Here is a 26,513-nt window from a genome sequence, read left to right as displayed (position 1 = left end):
GTGCTAAGGGCCTCCTTCTCCCTTAACTCGTATAATTATATTTTTATTGTATTGAGTTTGGGTACCTATTGATGTCGCAATTACCTAACTTTCATGGTTTCTCCACTTTACCCTACTCTTTTCAACCAACTAGCACAGTTGTGTTAATATGTGCAAGTTCTCATATTATTCTCATTTTGGATATTTTTTTACAACAACAAAGGCAAAGATCCATTTATTACATATGAAGACTCTTAGTACTGGATTCATCTCGACTTCTCTTATTATATTCATGCCCACAATATCTTAGTTTAAGGAAATTATAAAGTTAAAAAATAAAAATTTGATGCTACCTTGAATATATTATTGATATTTAGTAAATATTATCATCACCAGCATCAAAAGTTACACAAAAAGTGCTTAATTTGTTGATAAGCTTTAAATCCAGTTACATGATTTGACCTTCACAGATGTAATTCAATAAAGGCTTGTAATAACCTCAACTTGTATATCATTGGTGTATGATATATACCAGTATAATACTATTATTCTGGAATTAAATATATTTATAGGAAATGTAAAAAAATAATATAGATTTAAATTCTAAATCTAATTTTACTAAATGTATATGAATATAAGTATATAAGACTAGTAGTAATTATATGCTTCTATGTGTCTAAGGCTGCTGTACGCCAGCTATGAAAAATGTTGTTTAAAAAACTTTAATATGTAAGGTGAAACAAATATTTTGTTTAGGTATAAAGCTTTTTCAAGTACCTGAAAATATAATTATTCAAATATAGTCTATGTAAAACAAATTTGTATAAAATGTAACCGATGTTGTTTAAAATTGTATTATTAGAAATTATGTAAAACAAATGTTATTGACATGTTTATGTAAATGCAATAATTAGATTTCATGCATCTCTATGTAAAAAAATCACTGTAACTATTGAAAATATAAAAATTAGTACTCAGGTAGTTTTCTTACTCTTTGAATAAATTTATCTATCAGTAAAGCATTGTTTTATTTTAGAAAAAAATAACATATTTCTCATAAAAATGTAATCCTTGTCATTTTTGACATCCGTCAAACCTCTCTTCTCTCCTCACCTCACCCCAACACCACTTCTCACCGCTTAGAATTTTCCAAGTTTCCTTCCACAAAAACTGAAAAAAAATAGTTATGTCTAGTAAGAGCGCTTATTCCAATTGGCGTTTCTCAGTATCTATCATTTTTTAAGCTTGTGTATACTACTATAGTCAAGCTAACGGTATATGTATAAAAAAATAAAAATTGAGTAAAATATTAAAATTAATTGTCACTCAATTTTACGGTGCTTACGATTTATTGAATAATTTTATTGTCAAATTTTGCGTCGAAACTTGTAGTCCAACTGTTATGTGTTACGAAAATACCCCAACCTGTAAGGACACTGGTAGTTTCATTATAAATGGTAAATAAATTATGAGTTTATAAATGAATACAATAAAATAAATGCTAAGTTTTTTTTAGAAACTCGTTGTTTTAAATTCGTTAAAATATATTTTCACCAAAAAATTTCTTTTTTTATTATAGTTGAAAGGGATTGATTGAAGTTAAAATAAATACATAAATAGCCTATATCTGTACTGAGAGGCAGTTTACGTAGAAAATAGCTATGTGTGCGTGAGTATGGCCCGCGACGACGAGTGATATAGCTAGTATAAGTGTGTTATCTATGGATACATCCTCCCTTTGAGCATGAGCACTCGGCGCGGTATGCGCGTTGCGTTTCAATGTTGTTAGATAATTTTGAATAAAATAAATTAGAATTAATCGTAATCTAAATTATTTTGTTTTTCAATAGTCAGATTTAAACTTTCTAATTGCATAAGTATTTATTCGTTTAACGATAACGGACGCGGGCCTCCAGTTTTGGGCCCCCAAATGCATCCTCGTTCCCCTGATCAAATCCTAAACAAGATTTTAAAAATGTGCTTAGTACCTACATAATTTCATCAAAAACTTTCTACAGCCAATTAGAGTTTTTACGCGGTACTAATATTCTATTAACTTAGCTGAACGCGTCGAATATGCTGCGGGAATCCCCATCTTTGTAGCGGGTACTTCCCAGGAATCCTTGAATGAATGGAGTGCAAATAATTCAATCTTGTCACATTTACATTCACTACAAAAAAGTAATTGCTAAAAATCAAGATTGGTCTCTTTTAAAATCTATTAAATTTTATTACGTTGATATTTAATAGTTAATTAGTCTGTACTTATATTTTCGTGAGACTTTTTTCAAATTAACATAAACTAAGTGTTTATGTTTGTATGTGTTTTATACATACAAATGTAAACTGAATAAAGCTTGTAAAACTATTTTATTTAAAGCTGGGGCTTCTTTAAATTTTGCCGCCACAGGCCTAGTCCGCCACTGTGTAGGAATACCTACATTTTTTTTATCAATACATTCTAGTAAAGGCAATCTACTGATTTATGTAGTGTTTACAACTCATTTTATAGGTGATACAGCGTTCAATTTATACTGAAAATAGTAATTTTTGAAAACAAACATTTTAAACAAATTACTTGTCAAATATCAGTAATGTTTATTTCGGAATTTTTATTTTTTACTATAGATTCTATTGAAAAGAGACTAAACTTGGCTCACAATAAATATATATATATATATATATATTGTGAAAAACTATGCTCATGTTCAAGTCGGTTTATTAATACTTTATTCGTATTTATCTAATCAAATATTTCAATTAATGCCAGGTGCATTTCAGGTCCTGTACTCGTGATGTGATGTCAAACACTTGCGTTATATTACTGTAACTTATGAAACGGACACAATATATATTAAATAGTAAGTTCATGATATGACCCTAAGAACAAACATAACTACATAAATCGAAATCTTTGAAACCTTAAAAATATTGTAATAAATATATTTAAGGTAATTTCATAAGTCAACTTTACAGAAGAGCCGTTATAAATTTGAATTAAGCAATAAATTGCTCTTATTGTAATAAACATATGTATCACAATGCCAATTGTTTCTTACGTCGGCTGACTGATGAAGTATTATTAAGTATAAAGGTTTTTTGTTCTATAAAGTAATTTTCAATCAATCAAAGAATAAAAATAAAAATGCTTGAAAAAAAATAGTGAAAATTTTCAATTTACTTGCTGACTGTACTAGTTTTAAGCTCATTCGTACGATGTGTTTTCATCTATTTTGATGCAGATATCCTCTAAATGTTAATTTAATTATATAATAATTCTAGAGAACAGAATCGTTATATGTGGGATGGAATTTTTACATGCGTTTTAGTTATTGTGCAAAACTATTGGAATCCTGTTACACAGCACCACTAGGTGGTCTCTCAGAGTAGGTAGAGCTAGAGTAATGTGAAGTACATTTCGACACCAAGAATTTATACTACGCTAACTCGAAAGTGTGCGCACACTCCGCTAATAATTGTTAGCGTAATATAAATCTCCTTTAGTTAGCGTTGTATGAATTTGTTACTTCGTTAATTTTGTATATGTCGTCACGACTTTATTAATACATATAAAATAACATTTTTTAAGCAACTTGGCACAAAAAAACCATTTTCACTAAAATTCGAGTTAGCGTAGTATAAATTGTAGGTGTCGATTTTATCATACAAAACAGCTTTTAGTTTTCATCGAAAGTATAACACCTCGCCTTATTGCCTCCACTGGTGACAGGAGGGCTGGTTCGTTTTTAGCTCAGAGGATCGGAATTGCGATTCAACGGGGAAATGCTGCTAGCATTCTTGCCGCCATTCCACGCGGTCAGCATTTACACAGTAACTATTTTTAATTCATATTTGCATATATATTTAAGCACTTAACGTTATAAATTCTTATGATAATAAACTGGGGTAAATGAAATAAATAAAACCATAGTTTGAAACAGAATCGTCGCTTTATTCAGCAATTTCCGGTTGAAAAAAAAAATAATCAACAAAACTACACTGAAATTCTGAACATGACTATTTTTACAAACAATTTACAGCGATTTTTTTTTAATAATAAATACGGATTCTTTGAATGCCTCCCTCGGCTTGTACCCGACCGAAGGAAAGTCACACGGACTAACTTCGAAGTAACTAAAAAAAAAAAAACAATAAAAAAGTAATATTTACACGAAAAATAAAGTACAACGCACGAACGCGCTCGCGTAGGCAGCCCAAAGAGAAAGCTAAGAAAAAAATACACCGCCCTCTGTCGGGAAGCATTCAAAACACCCGCGCGAGCCTAATCTAAGAATCAGAAACTTATGAGGTACACATCTTCCTATCCACTTTACTAAGCGTATGTTAACAGCCCCAAAAATGAGGCCAATTTTTTTTACATTTTTTTCCAAATCTGCAGCCTTTTGTACAGTATATGATACTTACTAATTATATATGTATAGACATAGTTAAAACCATTACATTTTTTTTGGTCGCCATCTCTATTTCGCACCAGGCCGTCGCTTCGGGCTGGTGTGAAAGAAAAATCGCAAATTTTTTGAATGTTGAAACAACAGGACAGATATAGGTTCCACAGCTATATTAAAAAACCCCAATGTTTTAATTACATTAAGATACGTAACCACGATATTAAGATATTAATATTTTGCCGTTATTGCGCAAATATCTAACGAGAATTAATGAATTGAATTTTTAAACATCCGAAAAAGAAACTACACTTTAACATCGGACCAACTTTTTAAATTAGTAGCATTATTTGTTATATATATTTCTCTACGATGTATGCACGTCGATAATATAGACCTAATCGTCTACGACACGTGATAAAAGTTATATGTTATAAAACTTGCTTTGTTCTACGTAACCTAACAACATATATATCTAACATCTACGATAACACATCGATTATATAGTTATATTTTTGGAAATTTCGGGTCCATACGTTATTATACAGAGATGTAGACAGATTTTGAACTTTCAAGACCAAAATTAACAATTGAATACTGGTTCATATTATATAAACGTTTCGAAAAATACATAAAAAGTTATATAATTACTCTCACTTTGACGTCAATTATCAACAAATTTGTTTATATTTTTTCCGCAAAACCCACATCGATTTATTTTGTTAATTGTAGTTTCTTTGACAGTTTTTAAGTATATAAAGACGAATTTCAATGTACAGCACTTCTATGGATAGCTTTCTAAACGAGACATTTTTTTAATTATTATTATTATTTTTTCGTTGATATCAAAAAACGTGTATCGTTTCGCATTAAATATCTATGATTTAAACACTTCAAGCTATTTTATGCTGTAATTCTTTACGATAAGAACTAAAGTGGCTTCAATTGGAAACTAACAAGATACTCACACAAGTACACGGAATTGGTATAGGATTATAAACGCTATGAGCGAGACAAGGACATATTGTTAACATTAAATGTTTAGACGACAAACATTTCTCAGATATAAATAAGTTACGATTTCACACTCAATTCAAAACTTTTACACTTTTGGAAAGAAGGAGTCACATTCAATATTTCTAACCGATTGAAAAGTCTAATTAATATAATATCGGTAACAATTAAATATGTTAGTAAATAACATAGTAAGGAAATCTGTGTGTTAATTATATACAGTTAAATTCTCTGTTATATACTGGCTGGCTAACTGTTATATAGCCACGAAACATTTAATTAAGAACTGTTAATGTTTTATGTATCAAGTGGGAGACGATCTCGATGCTGTGAACTATGAGATCTAGACTACATTTTTATATATACATATAGAGCCTTTGTTTGAGTCGTCGGTACTTTCCGACAAGTACTATGCACGATGACATATTCGTGTAATATCAACAATATGCCCGTATCTCAACATTTCGTATCGTAGCATTCTACTTACGATATTTATTTGGCTATTTATTTAATTGAAAAAATATAATTTGACGTGAAACTGATTTTTAGGATAGCGATATATATATATATATATATATATATTTTTCAACTATATAAAAACTACAATAAATATGTTCACAGTACATATAGTTTGATGTCTACGGGTTAACGGCTGTTACTTCCATTTGGTCATACAATAAAAAAGTCTCTTCCGTCTGATACAGTTTAAGAGTGAATGATTTTGACACAAAAGCCGACAATTGTATGGTTCAAATTTTTATATATATATATAATAATTGCTATTTACAATTTAAAGTTAACATTGAACAGAAAAATGCGTCGGAAATATCGATACAAAATATTTTAAGATTATATATAAAATGGTAACAAATTATTAATTTCTTGTGACAATAATTTTTAAGCCTATATAACCATACATTGTCTGCGTACAGATATTGAAGAAATTAAATCCTAAGCCTTCGAGGGTTTTACAACGTACATTTGAATTCATACTGGTCCGGCCAGTCTAATTAAGTAAATATTATACACATAAAAACTATATAATACATTAATGCAGTTATATTACAATTCATACATTTTAAATATACACTGAACGAGGATTTATCGTATATTAAATTTTTTTTTTTTTAGTTTTTTTTTCATTCGCGTGAAAAATAATAACTAAGAATGATTGCTAAAAAAAAGTTCTAAGCGCATAATGCCAGCCTGGTCTAAATATTTCTTTATTAGGTACTAATAAACTTTTATTTCCGTTAATAATACACTAGTACAGAAATGAAATTATTAAAATTAAACCTATAAAACATGCACATGGCACGTTGAACATGTACATGTGCATGAAGATCAAGAGAATGTGATTGACAAAAGTTCACCATCTATTTTTATTATCATTATTCTAATCAACTAAAATTAAACGGGCTGGCATTCGCTATGTAAAACATTTTACATGTATTAACTATGTCACAGCCACTTAAATTATTTTTAATGAAGCTTGCTTTACACTAAAATGGACCATATTCCTCGGGGATTAGCGTTTAAAATAGAATTTAAGGAATCCACGAACATCAATTGATTACTTGCAATGTTTTGTCGACTACATATCCAAAGTATTAGTGACTAAATCTAGAAACAAACTATTCTTATATTATACGTTTATTATATCACGACAGGAAGGTCTGTCTTCACCGCTTTATTTGGCTTTTAAGAAAACCCTGACGACAGGACCGAAGCAAATTCTTTATATAAGAGAATTTTTGACATTATAACTGTTAGATTAACAAATTTAATGATCTGTTTCTAGGTTTAGTTTTACAAATTTACATCAAGTATCTTCACAAAGATATTACACATAGATTTTTTATACTGACTCGGCAGAGTCATCGTCAAATTTGGGTGATCTTTTGTAGTTTAGTACCGTTGACACTCAATGATCCTGTAAATGCTTCCTAATAGAATTTGAAGCACTTTCAAATATCTTCAGAAGTTTGTGTTGTACAACACAAGGACTTTAAAGTATAGTTTAGGTATTTGACAGTTTTATTTATTATTTAATCAGAAAAAGAACAGCTTATATTTAATAAGTCTTCATATAATGATTACTACACTCAAAATCCACTTGTAATATATAAAAAGACGAAATGATTCCAATCTGTTTATATTTGTTTATAACAATCAGAAATTTATAATTTAAACAATCCACACCACTATGTCCAATACAGAGCACAATAAAGTTTCTACGATTCAATCGAATCGATGGCTTGTGTCTGTAGTTACAGTTTTCGCTAGAACACCAGAACGGGTAACGAGGAGGCGTCAACATTAGTCGGTACTAAATACATATTGGGTTGCAAGTCGGTGGGTGAAACGTCGTCGACCGGCCGCTCGGCACCGTCGGCGTCTCGTAACGTCAGCGTGAGGTTGATGTCGGGACCACTACCACTAGCACTCTCGCCGCACTGCACACTCGCACACTTGGGACCGCAGGTGGACGGGCCCGGTTGTCACGTGACCTCCATGGGCAGCGTGTCGGCCGGCCGGCGCCGCACGCCGTTGGTGGGCCCGTCGTCGCCGTCGTCGGCCGCCAGCGCGGCCGCGGGCGCCGACGCGGGCGCCGTCGACGCCTCCACGATCTCGCTGCAATTAGACATTCTAGTTTACTGTCTGCATGTATCAGAACAAATATAAATAAAATTGGTCCGACTTAGTTGCGGTTTAGGTTCTTCTAGGTGATCTATACTATAAATTTTTGCTAAATTTTGAGACAATTACACTGCAGTTACCGAAATTTGTCGTTAAAACAAAAGAAACTTACGCGACGGGTGTCGGTCTCGGCTGGGCTATTAACCTCCCTTGCCTCGCTTTCAACTGTGCAGTCGTGAAGGCAATAGCTTGCACGTTCGCCGACAGCGCCTGCCCGCCGGGTCCCGATATAGCAATCTTCTGTCCTTTAGGCAACTGAACGTTCTTCTGCAGCAAATTCGCCACTACGGAGCTCGGAATAGACGCCGTTTTCGTCGGCGCTATCGTTATACTCGTCGAGGGTTCCGACGACGTTCTAGCCAATGGCGCCGTCACTTGTAACGTCCGATTTTTCAATTGAATCTGATGTCGCACGTGAGGGGCTCGCACGGCAGGCAACGCGGCGCGAACTATCTGCCGTCCGTCGAGACTGACGCTGACCCGGTGCGGTCTGGTCGCCGTCGCAACGTTCCCTTTCAGCGTGCCATCGAACACGACCTGCCGCTTCTTCGCATCGTTGAAGTCCAGCCTCGCCACCGACGCCTTGACCGGCGGCGGCTGACGAAGAACATTCACTAAATGAGGGCCTTTACCCAATTGCCCGCTTTTGATTTCGAAGAATTGAGCCACGGAACCCTGCGCGGCTTTTAGGAGAGCCGCCGCGGGGGGCTTCGCGTCGCCTAGGGTGGCCAGCGACACCACCGCCGGCAGCTGCGCCAGCGAGCGGTTCTGGGCCAGCAGCTGCGCCCGCTGCGAGTGCGAGAGCGGATGTGCATGGAGCACTTTGAGCTTGCTGGGGGTAACGTGGTGCATCTGCGGCGCGACCACCATGGAGGAGTGGTGGTGAAGCTGCAGCGGCTTGTGTCCCAGCGCGGCGGGCGCCAGCTGCACGAGCGGCGCGGACACGCGACGGGCGGCGCTGGCCACGCTGGCTACACTGGCCACGCTGGCCACATTGGCCACGCTGGCCACTTTACCAGCGCTGCCCGCTGTCACAACGTTTGCCACGCTCGCCACGGTCGCTGAGCCTGAAATAATAATATAGAATCCGTTGAAATGTATATGCAGTACTCTGCACATTATTCTCAATGTATTGTGCGTTTACTGGTACGTTTTTTTATATAATAATTAATAATTAACTTAAACTTACCGATTTCCCTATGCTGAGCATTATGCATAGGTAAAGCGACAGCGGTGAAGGGTCCGTTCTGTAATAAACCGACGACTGTTCCTGCGCTGGAACATGCGCTTGTTGCTCCTTGGTTTTGCAGACGAACCTAGAAATATTTAAACATTTTTAAAATTGTAATTTTCAATTGAGTTATGGGAAACTCCCAAAATATTTAAACTCAAATTTAAAATGCCACCTTCAAACTGTCGGAGACGGCGACCGTGACTATTTGCGGCTGCGACGCCTCGGACGTGACGAGTGTGACGTCACCGCGTCGATGCGCTGACGTTATGATGTGCTTCTTTAGCGGGGAGTGCTTCGTCTGCACCGTTTTCAGTTGGACCCCGTGCGCGATCTGGACCTCCTCCGTGTCCTCCTTCCTCTTTCTCTCGACCTTAACCTGCGGCACCTCGTTGACCTCCTCGACGATGATCTTGGAGGTCGGCACCGGTGACTTCACGACTGGCTTTTTGACTTCCTTGGGCGTTTCGTCCGGCGGGACGACCCTCTCTATGTACACCGGCTCCCTACCCGGCCCGGTGACATGTACGACGCTCGAACCGAAATGTTCCGCCCGTCTTCTCCTCTGGCCAGAGCCGGCACGCCCTTCCGAGCTCTGGCCATGTAATAAAAAAGAATCCTTTCCATCTACGTCCTTCACTAGTTCGTCGAGTAGGTCGTCTGTGATCGCCATCTTTTTGTCGTCCTTGGTGAGGTCCACGTCCGCTAGCGCTTTGAGATCAGTTTCTGAGAGGATGCTCTCGACTTGTGCTTCGGTCAGGCCTGTGAAGTTTTCTGTGAGTAAATCGTCCCCGCTGATGTCGAGACTGCCGCTGTTGTCCATTTCCGGGTTGATGTCTCCGTAGAGGTCACCGAGAGTGAATTCAGTGGTGGTGAACGTGTCCAGTGACCCCGAGGGCGGCTCCAGCGTGAGCTCGACGGATATCGGTGTGTCGAAGCCGATTGGAAACTGATCGTCCGATGGTTTTTCTACGTAGGGTGGTGAGGGCGGCGGTGTTTTTGGTCGGAAGTGTAACCTGAAATGAATATTAGAATCATTTTAGTGTTTGAGTCAACAATGAAATGTACATAAAATGTAATAAAAATAATAATTGTGACCTATTATATATTAACGCATTTTTATTTATTTATGTCCAAAAACGCATTGTTTAGTTGTCATGTTATGCATAATTTAAAATTTAATGAGCCACCCAGTTAAAGTACTTTAGTTAATTCCAAGATACGCGAGTATTAACACGCGTGTTAACAGTGCGAATTTCCTAATATTGGGCTGTTATTGAGATTTAATAATTTTATTAACATGACCTGGAGCATTGATCCCAGGACCTCGAGTACTGCAGCCTTAGGTAAATGAAATTTAGTCTACCAAGTGATAATATTATGCTTTAAATGCAGTCTCACCATTTCTTATTAACTTCATTGATGAACTTCTCAAACTCCTTCTCAACAGGCTGCAAACTTTCATCCGAGTCGTAACTACTATCACTGCAGCCGCTCCACGATCTCTTCCTGATAACCCTCTCCAGATTACCTCTTACAAAACTGTCTATAGTTCTCGCTCTATCACTAACACTATCAGTAACACTATCACTCAAGTCCGGTAACGGTTTCGAATCACTGTCCACATCCATTGCGTCCAATTATATGGGCGATTGAATTGAAATTTAGCATGTTCATATTTAAATTTTTTAACTTGATCTTAGGATCTCACTTCAATTTTATGTATATTAATACAAAAAGGCAAGGAAAGATTATTTATTAAAAAAAACTTTTTCAAAAAAGTCAAAGTCAAAAGTCAAAAATCTTTATTCAATATAGAAGTGTTTACACTTGCTTATTGATTGTCAAAAATCTACCACCGGTTCGGAATTTAGCACCTCAGACCTGAGAAGCACCGGCGAAAGAAACTCAACTTTAATTGATTATAAAATATATTTAATTATTGTTAAAATTGTTGAATATTATGTACATTAGAATTTTGTATAATTTCATTATTAGTGTCATTGTAACCTACCGTTGCCTCACGTGTAAGAAAAACGGAAGCCAGACAGGCGCCGTAACGCGTTACGTAACGAGGTGGCTCGAAATACGTAACAAGTAATCACTTGAAACAAATGATACGACGTCTGGCCGGAAAACTAGTGTGAACATAGATACAATAATTTGACGTATGTGATACGCCCGCAGGCTGTGCTTCGAGCACGCACGCGCCGCGCTGCACGCGCGCCACCGCAGCGCCGCGCCGCCGCCGCCCGTCGCCACGCCCGAGGCGCTGCTGCTGCAGCTGCAGCACTACGTGCGGTGAGCGCACCCGCTGTCTTCTTTTCCTGACCGCAGACATCGGCGCTCTAAGACATGTCAACGGCCTTGGGAGCTAAGATCTAGTACACTGGCTCATTCGCCCTTCAAACCGGAACACATTGGTACTGAATGTTGCGGTTTGGCGGTTGAATATCTGATGAGAGAGTGGTACCTGCCCAGACTGGCTCTCACAGAGCCCTCCCACAAATTACATACCACCCACTACCACCTGGAACTTTGTGACTGCTGTGCATAGACCTCTCCTTTCGAGGTTTGAAGCATATTTCATTATTGCCCAAACTCGGGTCGGTAGTAGTTTCTAGTTGGTTCCATTTGAACTTGGTGTAAAAGATGAAGAAAGGGATTTATCGGCACCGACTTCTATTGCCCAATTGCTTTCTTGAAGTGACGATATCTAACGTTTTTATAAATTCGTTTTCAGTCCCGAGCGCACACGCACGACGTCTTGTGCTTCATCGGTGTCAGTGGTTAGTGATCCGGCTGACCAGGACCAGGTGCCCACGCATGCTGTGGACCCATTCAGTGAGTCGTTTATTTATTAAGATCTTTTTCAAAATCACTTCTCCCCAAGGTAAGAAATTACTTGAGATTTTTGAAGAAAGAAAGACTGATTTAATGTTATTATATTTAAATTAAAAAAAAAATATTTCGTCTTCAGAGGAGATCGATGCGACAGCGGTGAATGCGAGCGTGTCTGCGTCAATAATGGAATACGCGAGTGCCAGCGACAGCGACTGCGACAGCGTGACCCTCGGGCCCGGCGGCGACTGTCGCCACCGCGACAACTCCGACAACGAGGAGGCGCCGTGCGAGACGCAGCCGTTGTGGTGAGTGGCAATATGAAAAGTATGCAGACAGACAATTGGACCCCTCTACTACACTTTTTCTTACAGCGTCGATATCTCACATAAGAAAAAATATTCCTTTTGTGACCCATGTACTTAAATATATTTGTTCATAAGTAGTTTTCTAATAAACTATATATATAGGATATTCCAATAGAAGTTGGAAAAAAGATAAACAAAACTTCGATTTACGTATTTCATGCACTTTGCTGATAACTCAGCTATATTGTGATCTACTTACAGTTCTTGATAAATATATACACTGAACTACTTATTTCCACTTTAATTTACTTCCAAAATTTCGATAACACTTTCGTCGACGTTCAAAACAACATTGCAAATCCATAGTTTATATCACAGATTAATCAAGCTCTCGACCAATGATATCGCTCAATTTGCTGTCAAATGTTGTTAATTAGGCTTTTCTCCTCTTATAGTTGGAAAAGAGTTTGTGTGTGTTCCATAAATATTTTGAAAATAATATATTGTTAAGTAATTGTATGAAACTTGAATTGATTTTCTGTGATAGTTAAACTGCTTTACTATCTAACCGGTAACATTCTCTACAGGAAGGCAGGTGTATTCACCGCTGAGGAAGCAGTTAGTGAGGCCAAGAATGTGCTTCGATCGTTACAATCAGCATACATAAGACAGATGGGCAGGTTAAGGACGTTACTGCAAACAGCAAGATTGCAGTATGTTAAGTCATTAAGATCTGAAAAGGAGCAATATTGTAAGTAAAGTCCGCAATAAATTATATAAATATTACTTGGAGGCAGGATTTTGTGCAAGCCCATCGGGGTAGTTAAGTTATTTTATGTGTGTAAACTTGTTATAATTTTTATTATTAATTACAGTTGATATTTATTGAATTTTATGAGTAGGGGACTTGAGGTATCAGTTCAGTTTGGAAAAGGGCTCTCTTGTCCAAAACAGTTTGTGAATCCCTGATTAAGGCGAACACAATAGTGTACAATTTATATAGAAATAATAAAATACAATAGATTACATAAATAAATACACAATTATTATTTTTTTTTTTTAATTTCATATTCCAGGCTCAATTAACTCCCAAGCCCGGAGCGGTCCACTCACAGTTCGGGAGCGAAGACAGCTACGTAAGCTTAAAGCTTACGCCGGCTACCACAGGAAGCATGGTGTGGATGCTGTACTGGCTAGGAAGTTGCATCATAAACGAGCCAGGGTATGGAAGGACTTTGTGCAATTATAACGCCCCTATTTCCAAACAATATTATAATAAAGGACTCATTGTGCCTCCAAATGCAAAGCTTCAATCAATTCATGAACATTACTTATCTTAGGGCTTCAATAGGTGTTCAATAAATAGACATTTAAGTAAAGTATCTTAACAGTTATTATGACAAAACTTGGATTTCCGCTTTTCAATAAAAAAAAGATATTAAAACCTTTTTGGATTTTATTGTACTAATAATAAAATTTCAATATTTCAGGCTAACGATATATTGAACAGGCACATTCCATCGCAAGGCCGTTGCACTTTCGTCGAGGGAGGGGTTCGATGCTCGACGCACGCACTCCCCGCGGCCAAGCACTGCCTCAAACATGTGCTGCATGACAGGCAACAGGTAAATTATTATTTATTATTATAAGCGAGACATGTTGAATTATCTTCATGAACGATAGATATCTCAGTACATTTTTTAATTGCAGTATCAGTTAGGTTGACGTTCATAACGCCATTTTTTCCAAATCCATAAGGAATCCATAATAAATTAATAAACGAAAATAACTTAATTTTTTTAACGAGAACTCAAAGATTCAATTGTACAGAAAAGTCAGTGACTGATTTCGGTGTGTTCGAGTATCTAATCAGGAGAGACATGTTCGCAGGTGCTGTTCGCGGCGTGCGGGGACGTCCGCGGCGGCGCGGCGTGCGGCGAGGCGCTGGCGGCGCTGCCGCTGCCGTCGGCGCGCTGCCGCTACCACGCCGCGCCGCCCGTCTACGCCGCCTTCACGCTCAAGGTGCGCCCCTCGCCTTCTCCGTGTCACCCTTCCAACTGCTAGACTAAGAGCTGAGAATTTTTAAATACAAACCGACTATCTTTTTGTTGCCCGTCTTGGAATTTGAACCCAGGACCTCGGGTTTTGCGACCCTATAAGTAGCCACTAAACCGCCGAGGCAGTCAAGTCGATAAAATTATGTATATCAGTAAAAATCAAACAATTCACTTGTAACTTTCAAATTTCAAATCTTTCAAATGTATCTTACTTACTTACTTACTTACACTTATTACTAATTTTATTACAGAAAGACGGATCGGACAGCGAGTCAGAGTCACATTCGAGCTCGGATCTCTCTCGCACAGAGGTCCATTCACCTGAGGACAAACCAACCATCAATGAGATTGAACCGCTGTCGGAGATGCAGTATGACTGACATTTGGACTTCAGTCACGGCGTATATGACGATTATTGGCCTGACTAGTAGGAAAACAAATTTGAAATCTGCACTGTAAAGATAGTCAGAATTTCAAGATTAGAAGAAAATGGACGGCATTGAACTGATAATGAAACAGTGACCTTGATGACCTCACACTCCTTAATGAGAAGGAGTACAAAGAACTATAATATTAAAGAAAGTTAGAACTGTATTCAAGTGCAAAGACATAAATTTATGTCATACAGAAAAAAATAATAAATATCTACGAGGTGCTCTGCTGTTCACGTTTCTTAATGCTGTCTATGTATAAGCACTTGATGAGAACATTGACGCTTCCACATATAATATTGCTTATTAACTGATATCTAACCATGAGGCTGTTGATGGTCATAGACAATAAGCAATGTATGTGTAAAGATTATTGTTGTCAGAAACATTTTGACCTTTGTGGGTTGTGTGGGTTACCTAAATACCATCCGGAAGTTATGTGATAAACAAAATGAAGACGTGTTGTTAAATTATAGAATGACAACTGATTTTGTTTAAAAAGGTTCCAAGTAGAGACAATATGCATTTATATGTATTTCATAATGAGTTAAGTGAAAAGTGAAGTGAAGTTAAAGTGACTATGACTGTGACTACTGAATATTAATTAATGCACAAGTTTCCTGAACGTGGTAAGAAATGAACAAAACATGCACATATACATATAGTAAGATTAGATAAAGTATTACATTTCCTTAATATTATAGTTATTAAGTATTATTAATAAAAATAATCAATACCAGCAAATACACTGATATTTGAATTATAAATGAGCTATGATCAAAAGAGCAATAATTACTGAGAACTATTCACTGCACTGTAAAAATATAGCGTAAAATTTAGTAATACTCTTTATTCAAGTAGTCTCATAAAAGCAATTTTGATCTGTCTAACTGTTGAATTATATGTGAAGCTATTGCTAGGTTAGTTGAGGAATCTACTGAGTATTTAAATTCTTGAAACACCTTGGGCTTTCGTTTTGCATAAAACCAATAATTTTCGTTATTTACCTGCTATACTTGAAACAAGGAGCACAGTTATAACATCTTTTAATAGGTTTTACCTGAATACAGTTTGCCTTTCAATTCTAGTGTTCTATCCATAGTTAACTTCTAGAATTTATCCTGTCTCATCAGCATTCCATATTTGACAGCCGGTATATCCCTCAGTTAATCTTGGTAAAACTGTTCTGAACTAATTGTCACAAACATTTTGCGACACACTGGCGGCTTCTCCACAAACTTTACTCATCACTACATCATAATGTTATCTAGAGTCTGGCAAATGAAAGATGAGAATGAGAAAGTGCGGCAAATTCAAAAAATTCAGAGTGTGGTATCCCTGAGTTGTAATGCGAATACCAGTCTTGATACTTTTAACTAATATTCGTCCGGTTGATTTAAATAAATAAATAATGTGAACCTGGCCAATTCATGAGTTAAAAAGTGAAGCCCCAAATATTGACGCCTATTACATAAAATATTATCTAAATCGATTCCCATATCAAATTTCATGCCAACCCATTCAGTAGTTTTCATGTTAAATAATTATTAGTAAATTCAATAATTAATAAATAAAAAACAAAATATTATTATTATTTATTCAGAGTAATCAAAATCAGACTCTAAAAATTCATATAACGATTCTTCTGAGCTACTTGTATCATTATCACTGCCAACATTTATTATGAATTCTTTTAATGTGACATTATTGTCTCTTTCTCTATACTTATCCTCTACAGTAATGACATGGTTAGTCATTGTTTTCCAATCTGAGGCAGTTATGTTCGCGAATGTTTCCTTAATAAGTTCTTCTGTGTCTGCTGCAGATAAGCCAATATTTTTCTTTGCGATTAGTCGTTTCGCTGAACTCCATATCAACTCTATTGGATTCAGGTCGCAATGATACGGAGGAAGTCTTAATACTTCATGGCCATTCTGCTGGAGAAGGTCATCTGCCACATATATAGGGTTTGGTTTATGCTTCTCTACTACACACATCAATTCCTCTTTTGAGAAAAGTTCTTCATACTCTATATTATTTTCATCAAGCCATTTTGAATATCGGCTTTGCGGTTTGTCATTGTCGGGGTCTTATTTTTCTGCACAGTGTGTTAACTGGCATTGTCCATGATTATTACACTGGGCTTGTGCAAATTCGGAATATGCTTCTCGGTCAAACATTTGTTAAAATTTTGACTATTCATATCATGGTGATAGTCAGCACTCTTAGATTTGGTGCCAAAAAGCAATAACGCATTAGGTACAAACCCATTTTCGTGCCCAGCATGCACAATAATGTACCTCTTTCCTGAAGATATGTTTTCCACAACACCACTCGTAGATGGACCTTGCCATGATTTCTTGGGTTTATAGTTTTTATGAATGTAAGTCTCATCAAGGTATACAATTTGCTTACCCTCTGCCCTTTTTGTAGCAATTGTTCGGAGAAACTTGTGCCTCCATGCAGCAATATCATAACGCTCAATTAACAATGAGCGTTCATTTTTGTTGTTTTTGAATTGAAATCCATTTGAAAGCAATATATGTCGCAGTGTTTCACGACAGCCACGAAAACCAATGGTTTCTTGTAAGTCTGTCAAGAGACTCCTTAATGTTGGAACTTCTTTTTTTACGGTATAAAATTCATTGATTTTGTTTCGTACAGCATGAATGTCAAAGCTATCCAAGTTTGAAACAGTTTTCTTGTGAGGGCGTTTTTTTCCTGGAGTATTCCATACACCTTCATTGACTAACCCCTCATGTTTGATTCTATTAAGTGTTGACACACTTACCTCTACAAAAAATAAAGAAAATATAAGTTTACGGGTATTTTGTACATAATTACGCCCCAAGAATATAATTACTTCACACATAATACAGATGTGGTATGTAACCACATATGTTACCTTCATTATTTATTTATTTATATACTCAACAATATGAATTCTATTCTATTCTAGTATGTTAATGTTCTATTTCAATCTTCAAATTTTCACTTTGATATGTTGACAGTGACTAAGAAATTTTCATATTATTGGGCATGAACAATGAACATGTCTGTCTTAAAATATGGCAATTGATTTAGAGTTTGAGTCTTATCAAATTTCAAATACATCTGTAAATATGTACGTACCAGTGTAAGAAGCAATTTCTGCCATGTATTGGTTTTCGGTCAATAAAATTTCTTTATTCTCCAACTCACATAACTTTTTTAAAGTGTTTTTGACAATATCGACTCCCGTGACATCCCCGAGTCCTTCTGTTAAAAAGCAAATAACAATATTATCTTAACCTGACATAAGTACCTACATACACGCGTAGTTTTATTATGCTCGTATTAAATAGTGAGTAACGACGAGTAAATTTATTGGATAAACATAAGTATCAAAATTGATAATTCGTACTAACCTAAAAACGACGATATCGCATGTAAATACTCTTGTTTCTTCTTGAAAGCAATGTTTCTCTCCTCTTGTTTTTCTTTGTATTTACATATCATAGTATGCAACAACTTCCGAACATTACTTTTGATAGTTTTCTTCATCATAAACCCTCAAAAACGTAGTAATTGCGGAAAGTGAACAATGTAATCGAAACGAATCAATGGCGGAACAATGACGTTTGACAATTCAGCTGGTGTTGTCATATAAAAAGCTCCACAAAAAACTTATTCTCATCTTTCATTTGCCAGACTCTAAATCTGTAAATCCTGCTTTCTAAGCGTTCAAAGTTGGATGCCCAAGCTATCTGGCAATCTGATTAGCTGATCTTGCAAAGTAGTACCACTTATGGGCACATTTTTATATTTTCAAGAATTTTTCCACTTCGTTTGTAGTGTAGAATGTGATATTCCAAATTCTTATCATAGATCAACATTTCTTACACCATTTTCCAGTCTCGAAATGATGTCCATATTTTTCTACGAACGTACATTGTACGTTTAGGAATCATATTCACAACTTTAAGAATACCTCTTCACACACTCGAAATTTGCTATTTCACCACATACAAGACACAAGCTGCTTGCATCTTCTGCATCGTCATTTTCCTGGCATAACACATCCGTGTTCACGTCTGACGTCGAAGTATCATTGGAGTCCTGCAGAATTTTCTTCTTAACCTTGTCACGATTACCTTTCTGTGGCTTGATTTTCTTTCCTGTTCTTTTTCCTTCGTTTTTCACAGCTTTGGCTTTCCTTTTATTTTCTTTTTCAACTAAGGCGTCTTTGATCGGTGTGGATGTTAAAATCGTTGCATGCTGTTTTTTCATTCCTTGTCTTGTTTTGACAACAGCTACCTTCTGAGGTATCTGAATGAAATTTTGAATACTTGGCAGATCCTTAGATGTTGATGGTATATCAATTTGAGACAGCGATACAGTCGCTGGTCCAGAAGTAGTGGGACAGAATGTGGATGTACTTGGAGTAGGAATGTTTCGTTCTAGCTCAAAAGTAGGCGTTAAGGATGATGCAGGGACAACAGCACCAGCAGAAGTCGATTCAAAAATAGAGTCAGCAACATCTTGAACAACAATTGGCTCTGATTGAAGGACTTCAGCTGCTATAAAGTCTTCATCTGAAAAAACATTTGGGTTTATAGGAAATATGTCCGTTGATTTGAATCCTGCTTCGGCGGTTAAAAAAGCATTAGAAAATGCTTTTTTAACCAACGAAGCTATATCATAGGGTGTTATTCTTTATGCACATTTGGTGTACAAAATTTTATAATTTTAGTTTTTTTAGGCTGAATCCTAAGATTATTTACGCTAAACCAGTATCAGATGTCAGCTCTTTTTTACATCTTCATACTGTAACTGCTCTCTATTAATTTCAAAACTAAGGTGGTATCATCAGCAATTACTATCATGAATGTTCTCAACAAGAAAGGGCAAGTCATTTATGTATATGAGGAATAGAAAAGGTCCAAGAATTGATCCTTGAGGGACCTCCATAGCAACTGAGAACACCTCCTGTGTCACCTTTTTCTTTTAACGTCAACCCTCTGAATTCTATTTTTAAGAAGTCAGAAGGTCGAGCGCACATTCTCTAATTCCGTAGTGATAAAGTTCCCTAATCAGAGTTTCATGTTAAACACAATCAAAGGCTTTGGATAAGTCACAGAAAATCCCTAAGGTATCCGGTGACTCCTCCCAGGCTTCATAGATATTCCTTATAGTGGAGCGACCCCCTCTTAAATCCAAATTGATTTCTATGAAGCAAATTCTCTGTAAAAGTGTGCTAATAATTGATTTAAAATATTATATGTAAAAACACATATATTGGACACAACTATTAAATATTATTGCAAGATAAGGTGCAATCACATGACAATTGAATTTATCACTTTTACAGAAATACCCCATACATCGGCAGTTTTCTTAATGTGTAACGACTAAAACATTAAGAAAACTGTCGATCCCTTACAACATTTATATTTATTTCTTACTTCAGCGGTGTAAACACTACGATGGATTATAACTTTTTTTGACAACGTTGTAACTTGACGTTTGTGCACATAGCCAGTCTGTGCTGCCGATATTAAAATGGTGTTGTGGCATAGATTAACAAAAAGCTGCATTCAGAAATTAACATTTTCAAATCTACCTCTGTGCTAAGGGCCTCCTTCTCCCTTAACTCGTATAATTATATTTTTATTGTATTGAGTTTGGGTACCTATTGATGTCGCAATTACCTAACTTTCATGGTTTCTCCACTTTACCCTACTCTTTTCAACCAACTAGCACAGTTGTGTTAATATGTGCAAGTTCTCATATTATTCTCATTTTGGATATTTTTTTACAACAACAAAGGCAAAGATCCATTTATTACATATGAAGACTCTTAGTACTGGATTCATCTCGACTTCTCTTATTATATTCATGCCCACAATATCTTAGTTTAAGGAAATTATAAAGTTAAAAAATAAAAATTTGATGCTACCTTGAATATATTATTGATATTTAGTAAATATTATCATCACCAGCATCAAAAGTTACACAAAAAGTGCTTAATTTGTTGATAAGCTTTAAATCCAGTTACATGATTTGACCTTCACAGATGTAATTCAATAAAGGCTTGTAATAACCTCAACTTGTATATCATTGGTGTATGATATATACCAGTATAATACTATTATTCTGGAATTAAATATATTTATAGGAAATGTAAAAAAATAATATAGATTTAAATTCTAAATCTAATTTTACTAAATGTATATGAATATAAGTATATAAGACTAGTAGTAATTATATGCTTCTATGTGTCTAAGGCTGCTGTACGCCAGCTATGAAAAATGTTGTTTAAAAAACTTTAATATGTAAGGTGAAACAAATATTTTGTTTAGGTATAAAGCTTTTTCAAGTACCTGAAAATATAATTATTCAAATATAGTCTATGTAAAACAAATTTGTATAAAATGTAACCGATGTTGTTTAAAATTGTATTATTAGAAATTATGTAAAACAAATGTTATTGACATGTTTATGTAAATGCAATAATTAGATTTCATGCATCTCTATGTAAAAAAATCACTGTAACTATTGAAAATATAAAAATTAGTACTCAGGTAGTTTTCTTACTCTTTGAATAAATTTATCTATCAGTAAAGCATTGTTTTATTTTAGAAAAAAATAACATATTTCTCATAAAAATGTAATCCTTGTCATTTTTGACATCCGTCAAACCTCTCTTCTCTCCTCACCTCACCCCAACACCACTTCTCACCGCTTAGAATTTTCCAAGTTTCCTTCCACAAAAACTGAAAAAAAATAGTTATGTCTAGTAAGAGCGCTTATTCCAATTGGCGTTTCTCAGTATCTATCATTTTTTAAGCTTGTGTATACTACTATAGTCAAGCTAACGGTATATGTATAAAAAAATAAAAATTGAGTAAAATATTAAAATTAATTGTCACTCAATTTTACGGTGCTTACGATTTATTGAATAATTTTATTGTCAAATTTTGCGTCGAAACTTGTAGTCCAACTGTTATGTGTTACGAAAATACCCCAACCTGTAAGGACACTGGTAGTTTCATTATAAATGGTAAATAAATTATGAGTTTATAAATGAATACAATAAAATAAATGCTAAGTTTTTTTTAGAAACTCGTTGTTTTAAATTCGTTAAAATATATTTTCACCAAAAAATTTCTTTTTTTATTATAGTTGAAAGGGATTGATTGAAGTTAAAATAAATACATAAATAGCCTATATCTGTACTGAGAGGCAGTTTACGTAGAAAATAGCTATGTGTGCGTGAGTATGGCCCGCGACGACGAGTGATATAGCTAGTATAAGTGTGTTATCTATGGATACATCCTCCCTTTGAGCATGAGCACTCGGCGCGGTATGCGCGTTGCGTTTCAATGTTGTTAGATAATTTTGAATAAAATAAATTAGAATTAATCGTAATCTAAATTATTTTGTTTTTCAATAGTCAGATTTAAACTTTCTAATTGCATAAGTATTTATTCGTTTAACGATAACGGACGCGGGCCTCCAGTTTTGGGCCCCCAAATGCATCCTCGTTCCCCTGATCAAATCCTAAACAAGATTTTAAAAATGTGCTTAGTACCTACATAATTTCATCAAAAACTTTCTACAGCCAATTAGAGTTTTTACGCGGTACTAATATTCTATTAACTTAGCTGAACGCGTCGAATATGCTGCGGGAATCCCCATCTTTGTAGCGGGTACTTCCCAGGAATCCTTGAATGAATGGAGTGCAAATAATTCAATCTTGTCACATTTACATTCACTACAAAAAAGTAATTGCTAAAAATCAAGATTGGTCTCTTTTAAAATCTATTAAATTTTATTACGTTGATATTTAATAGTTAATTAGTCTGTACTTATATTTTCGTGAGACTTTTTTCAAATTAACATAAACTAAGTGTTTATGTTTGTATGTGTTTTATACATACAAATGTAAACTGAATAAAGCTTGTAAAACTATTTTATTTAAAGCTGGGGCTTCTTTAAATTTTGCCGCCACAGGCCTAGTCCGCCACTGTGTAGGAATACCTACATTTTTTTTATCAATACATTCTAGTAAAGGCAATCTACTGATTTATGTAGTGTTTACAACTCATTTTATAGGTGATACAGCGTTCAATTTATACTGAAAATAGTAATTTTTGAAAACAAACATTTTAAACAAATTACTTGTCAAATATCAGTAATGTTTATTTCGGAATTTTTATTTTTTACTATAGATTCTATTGAAAAGAGACTAAACTTGGCTCACAATAAATATATATATATATATATATATTGTGAAAAACTATGCTCATGTTCAAGTCGGTTTATTAATACTTTATTCGTATTTATCTAATCAAATATTTCAATTAATGCCAGGTGCATTTCAGGTCCTGTACTCGTGATGTGATGTCAAACACTTGCGTTATATTACTGTAACTTATGAAACGGACACAATATATATTAAATAGTAAGTTCATGATATGACCCTAAGAACAAACATAACTACATAAATCGAAATCTTTGAAACCTTAAAAATATTGTAATAAATATATTTAAGGTAATTTCATAAGTCAACTTTACAGAAGAGCCGTTATAAATTTGAATTAAGCAATAAATTGCTCTTATTGTAATAAACATATGTATCACAATGCCAATTGTTTCTTACGTCGGCTGACTGATGAAGTATTATTAAGTATAAAGGTTTTTTGTTCTATAAAGTAATTTTCAATCAATCAAAGAATAAAAATAAAAATGCTTGAAAAAAAATAGTGAAAATTTTCAATTTACTTGCTGACTGTACTAGTTTTAAGCTCATTCGTACGATGTGTTTTCATCTATTTTGATGCAGATATCCTCTAAATGTTAATTTAATTATATAATAATTCTAGAGAACAGAATCGTTATATGTGGGATGGAATTTTTACATGCGTTTTAGTTATTGTGCAAAACTATTGGAATCCTGTTACACAGCACCACTAGGTGGTCTCTCAGAGTAGGTAGAGCTAGAGTAATGTGAAGTACATTTCGACACCAAGAATTTATACTACGCTAACTCGAAAGTGTGCGCACACTCCGCTAATAATTGTTAGCGTAATATAAATCTCCTTTAGTTAGCGTTGTATGAATTTGTTACTTCGTTAATTTTGTATATGTCGTCACGACTTTATTAATACATATAAAATAACATTTTTTAAGCAACTTGGCACAAAAAAACCATTTTCACTAAAATTCGAGTTAGCGTAGTATAAATTGTAGGTGTCGATTTTATCATACAAAACAGCTTTTAGTTTTCATCGAAAGTATAACACCTCGCCTTATTGCCTCCACTGGTGACAGGAGGGCTGGTTCGTTTTTAGCCCAGAGGATCGGAATTGCGATTCAACGGGGAAATGCTGCTAGCATTCTTGCCGCCATTCCACGCGGTCAGCATTTACACAGTAACTATTTTTAATTCATATTTGCATATATATTTAAGCACTTAACGTTATAAATTCTTATGATAATAAACTGGGGTAAATGAAATAAATAAAACCATAGTTTGAAACAGAATCGTCGCTTTATTCAGCAATTTCCGGTTGAAAAAAAAAATAATCAACAAAACTACACTGAAATTCTGAACATGACTATTTTTACAAACAATTTACAGCGATTTTTTTTTAATAATAAATACGGATTCTTTGAATGCCTCCCTCGGCTTGTACCCGACCGAAGGAAAGTCACACGGACTAACTTCGAAGTAACTAAAAAAAAAAAAACAATAAAAAAGTAATATTTACACGAAAAATAAAGTACAACGCACGAACGCGCTCGCGTAGGCAGCCCAAAGAGAAAGCTAAGAAAAAAATACACCGCCCTCTGTCGGGAAGCATTCAAAACACCCGCGCGAGCCTAATCTAAGAATCAGAAACTTATGAGGTACACATCTTCCTATCCACTTTACTAAGCGTATGTTAACAGCCCCAAAAATGAGGCCAATTTTTTTTACATTTTTTTCCAAATCTGCAGCCTTTTGTACAGTATATGATACTTACTAATTATATATGTATAGACATAGTTAAAACCATTACATTTTTTTTGGTCGCCATCTCTATTTCGCACCAGGCCGTCGCTTCGGGCTGGTGTGAAAGAAAAATCGCAAATTTTTTGAATGTTGAAACAACAGGACAGATATAGGTTCCACAGCTATATTAAAAAACCCCAATGTTTTAATTACATTAAGATACGTAACCACGATATTAAGATATTAATATTTTGCCGTTATTGCGCAAATATCTAACGAGAATTAATGAATTGAATTTTTAAACATCCGAAAAAGAAACTACACTTTAACATCGGACCAACTTTTTAAATTAGTAGCATTATTTGTTATATATATTTCTCTACGATGTATGCACGTCGATAATATAGACCTAATCGTCTACGACACGTGATAAAAGTTATATGTTATAAAACTTGCTTTGTTCTACGTAACCTAACAACATATATATCTAACATCTACGATAACACATCGATTATATAGTTATATTTTTGGAAATTTCGGGTCCATACGTTATTATACAGAGATGTAGACAGATTTTGAACTTTCAAGACCAAAATTAACAATTGAATACTGGTTCATATTATATAAACGTTTCGAAAAATACATAAAAAGTTATATAATTACTCTCACTTTGACGTCAATTATCAACAAATTTGTTTATATTTTTTCCGCAAAACCCACATCGATTTATTTTGTTAATTGTAGTTTCTTTGACAGTTTTTAAGTATATAAAGACGAATTTCAATGTACAGCACTTCTATGGATAGCTTTCTAAACGAGACATTTTTTTAATTATTATTATTATTTTTTCGTTGATATCAAAAAACGTGTATCGTTTCGCATTAAATATCTATGATTTAAACACTTCAAGCTATTTTATGCTGTAATTCTTTACGATAAGAACTAAAGTGGCTTCAATTGGAAACTAACAAGATACTCACACAAGTACACGGAATTGGTATAGGATTATAAACGCTATGAGCGAGACAAGGACATATTGTTAACATTAAATGTTTAGACGACAAACATTTCTCAGATATAAATAAGTTACGATTTCACACTCAATTCAAAACTTTTACACTTTTGGAAAGAAGGAGTCACATTCAATATTTCTAACCGATTGAAAAGTCTAATTAATATAATATCGGTAACAATTAAATATGTTAGTAAATAACATAGTAAGGAAATCTGTGTGTTAATTATATACAGTTAAATTCTCTGTTATATACTGGCTGGCTAACTGTTATATACCCACGAAACATTTAATTAAGAACTGTTAATGTTTTATGTATCAAGTGGGAGACGATCTCGATGCTGTGAACTATGAGATCTAGACTACATTTTTATATATACATATAGAGCCTTTGTTTGAGTCGTCGGTACTTTCCGACAAGTACTATGCACGATGACATATTCGTGTAATATCAACAATATGCCCGTATCTCAACATTTCGTATCGTAGCATTCTACTTACGATATTTATTTGGCTATTTATTTAATTGAAAAAATATAATTTGACGTGAAACTG

General features: G+C 35.0%; 1 protein-coding gene across 1 annotated transcript in view; it reads right to left on the bottom strand.

Annotated features, from left to right (window-relative positions):
• Positions 1-5,678: 5,678 nt before the first annotated feature.
• The window catches only part of LOC125074398, a 114,324-nt gene continuing 93,489 nt past the window's right edge, over positions 5,679-26,513 (bottom strand). Inside the window, exons 13-17 of the mRNA XM_047685722.1 lie at positions 10,732-10,955; positions 9,506-10,346; positions 9,289-9,415; positions 8,212-9,166; positions 5,679-8,033 (exon numbers count right to left, since the gene is read on the bottom strand). Coding sequence (XP_047541678.1) covers positions 7,901-8,033; positions 8,212-9,166; positions 9,289-9,415; positions 9,506-10,346; positions 10,732-10,955 — 2,280 coding nt within the window. The 3' untranslated portion in view covers positions 5,679-7,900. The remainder of the gene's footprint in view (positions 8,034-8,211; positions 9,167-9,288; positions 9,416-9,505; positions 10,347-10,731; positions 10,956-26,513) is intronic.

This window comes from Vanessa atalanta, chromosome 27 (assembly GCF_905147765.1).
Source record: "Vanessa atalanta chromosome 27, ilVanAtal1.2, whole genome shotgun sequence".
NCBI classification, from domain to species: domain Eukaryota; kingdom Metazoa; phylum Arthropoda; class Insecta; order Lepidoptera; family Nymphalidae; genus Vanessa; species Vanessa atalanta.
This window is presented reverse-complemented; position numbering and strand designations above follow the sequence as displayed.